General features: G+C 41.7%; 1 protein-coding gene across 1 annotated transcript; it reads right to left on the reverse strand.

The window, feature by feature from the left end:
- Positions 1–935: 935 nt before the first annotated feature.
- SARC_12459 (hypothetical protein) lies at positions 936–2,689 on the reverse strand (the record flags this gene model as incomplete). Its single annotated transcript, XM_014293434.1, has 3 exons — positions 936–1,088; positions 1,463–1,609; positions 2,513–2,689. The coding sequence occupies 3 exons, from the start codon at positions 2,687–2,689 to the stop codon at positions 936–938; spliced, it is 477 nt and encodes a 158-aa protein (XP_014148909.1).
- Positions 2,690–2,793: the final 104 nt, after the last annotated feature.

Genomic DNA, 2,793 nt, shown 5'->3' on the forward strand with positions numbered 1-2,793 from the left:
ATGTATGTATATATAAAGTATGTGAATAAGCATATGCGTATATGAGTACGTACTTCCTGTGCCTTGTGACTTGCTGACTCCACGGGGTACGTCGTAGAAGCAAAGAGTAGGCAGTCCTTCAACCAGTGGTTGTCTGTCGTCAACAGTAACGGCATTTGAGAGGGCGTTGTCGTAGAACAATTGATTGGACATGGCGCTAATTGAAGGGTGGCATCTGGGGAATATACAGTACAACGTTCGAGATTGTTTGACAAGTAAAGGTACATATAAGAAACTCGTCTTATATGCGGGAGGATGTCTCAATGAGTAAAGAATAGCATCGAGTGCCATCAGTTATATAGTATAAATGATAAACCCATGCAAAGATAAAGAAAGGTTTTTTAGAGCGACTCTTGGTTTATCATGGAAAGCTCCTTATTCCTAGAGAAAATACACAAGCAAATATGATACATTCACATTTATACAGAAAATAATATAGGCACAGAATCTACACAAGCTAATATTCGTATATTCACATATATACAGAAAGAAACATGTATACAGAAAGAAACATGTATACAGAAAGAAACATGTATACAGAAAGAAACTTGTATACAGAATTCACATGCAAAAATTCACATATTCATACGACTACTAAGTTTGCACCACTCATTATACTGCTTACAAATTTGGAATGATATGGGTTGACTCTAGGACGTTAACGGAACAGCTAGTTATTCCCAAAGAATCCCTACAAGCACATATTCCCCACCTATTTACGTATACTACGTTTGCACTTACCTCATTCAAGCACATATTCCCCACCTATTTACGTATACTTCGTTTGCACTTACCTCATACAAGCACATATTCCCCACCTATTTACGTATACTACGTTTGCACTTACTTCATACAAGGACATATTCCCCACCTATCTACGTATCCTACGTTTGTACTTACCTGTACTGCGTATATAATGACACAACATCTTCTGGGTTGTCCCGAGCGAGGCGTTCGAACATGGTAAACTCAAGACCCTGACCCCGAGCTTCGGATGCAATGTCGGTTTGTATCGTGGGTGGCAACTGGCGGTGATCTCCTACCAGCACCTTTGGAGGAGTACAAAATCATTAGAGAAGCTTCTATGGTGTACGGTACATCTAGATATCTTGGAATCGAGGGGGACCGAACATCCGAGTATTCAATGACGTGAGATCCTAAATAGTTGCACAGGCGCGGATCTACAATGTTTCTGATGCTTGTTAATTTGATATAACCATGTATATCTATTGTGTATAACCACGTATATATACCAATACACAGATAACGAGTAGAGATGCGCAAGATGCGAGGTTTTGACCGTACAACGCATAGGGCACTAACAAACACTAACAGTACAACAATCATACACAAGTTCACAACATCTCTAGCTGCATGTGAAGCCGGCATTCGAACACATCGTGGCCTATATGTGTATTCTTACCAGCTTTTCCACGCCAAACGGCACAATCGGAAGCCACGCCTGGGGCTCTGTCATCTGCGAGCTTTCATCGAGCAGTACCACGGGAAAGGAGAACGGCTGCAGACACGCAAACACCGTCGCAGCACAGGTGACGCCAACTACACGGGTCTATTGATGTATAAGCGTTTATTGATGTATAAGCGTTTATTGATGTATAAGGGGGGGACAAGGTAAACGGGGTGTGCTGGGTCACGTAGAGTGGTTTGGTAGTGCAGGGCAGTGCTAGCTGCGTATTTAGACACTTAGGTCCACAGCTGCGTTCAGTTTAATATACGCATGCATCGTAATGGAGACCATCGGATGATTGGTAAACACAACTGTTGCATGTATTGCAGCTGTTGTATAAGGGTAAGCATTCGCAGCTACGTGTTGTCGAGTACAGGCCGACCTTCGGGTGACTTCAGATAGCGCGCACACTCAGGGGAACACTAGAATACAAGCTGTTCGTTTGTGTATGGTGGGTATCAATTACTGCAAAGTGACAAGCATCTTTGAATTATTCACGGGATGTGTATAAACATTTCACCGTGCATGGCTGTGCACACATGAACGAATACAATAACCATATCAAATATGCATCTATGCGTATACCATAAACGCCTTTTAATTTAGGTTGCATCAGTGGTTGTACGTCTTTAAAAGCGAATGTCTACACTAAGAATATACGCATCAATCCACCAAGAGAAGTAGAGACGGCCCATTCGACCGGATTTGCAATCGCAGTCTCTAGCAAGCTAATGCGATTCATCTGTCAGCCCATTTGTCTCATCCTATGATGTCCAACAGAATATGTATTCTTTCTTACCCAAGATCATCCGCAATGTGTTTACATACATTTTTTTGGGGGGATCTATCAAGAGCATTCGAACAGCCAAAAAGTGTGGTGCGCAGATTTGTTGTAGCTTCGAATCATAGGTTCACTACAACTATACATATATATGCATGTCTATCAATATATCGTTCTATACATACATCCAGACTCAACATGTGTGTAAATGTTGAACGACTTACCTCAGACAACCGTTCGGAGTCAGCGCCCGCCTTGAGTACTTTGATACTCTCCTTCACGTTGCGCACATCCTGATCCGAAAGGCCACCGTTCTTCAGCAGATCTTTGAGATCTTTCATGTCTTGAGCTTTTGTTCCAGACGACTGGATTCTGGATATAAGTTGTCGCTTGACTGTCATTCCTAGGGTGTATTTGACTAATTCATGACGACAAAATCTTCCATTTAAGGTATCATTTGCCTATATATATATATATATATATACAACACACACACACACACACA

This window comes from Sphaeroforma arctica (genome assembly GCF_001186125.1).
Source record: "Sphaeroforma arctica JP610 unplaced genomic scaffold supercont1.2318, whole genome shotgun sequence".
Lineage (NCBI taxonomy): Eukaryota > Ichthyosporea > Ichthyophonida > Sphaeroforma > Sphaeroforma arctica.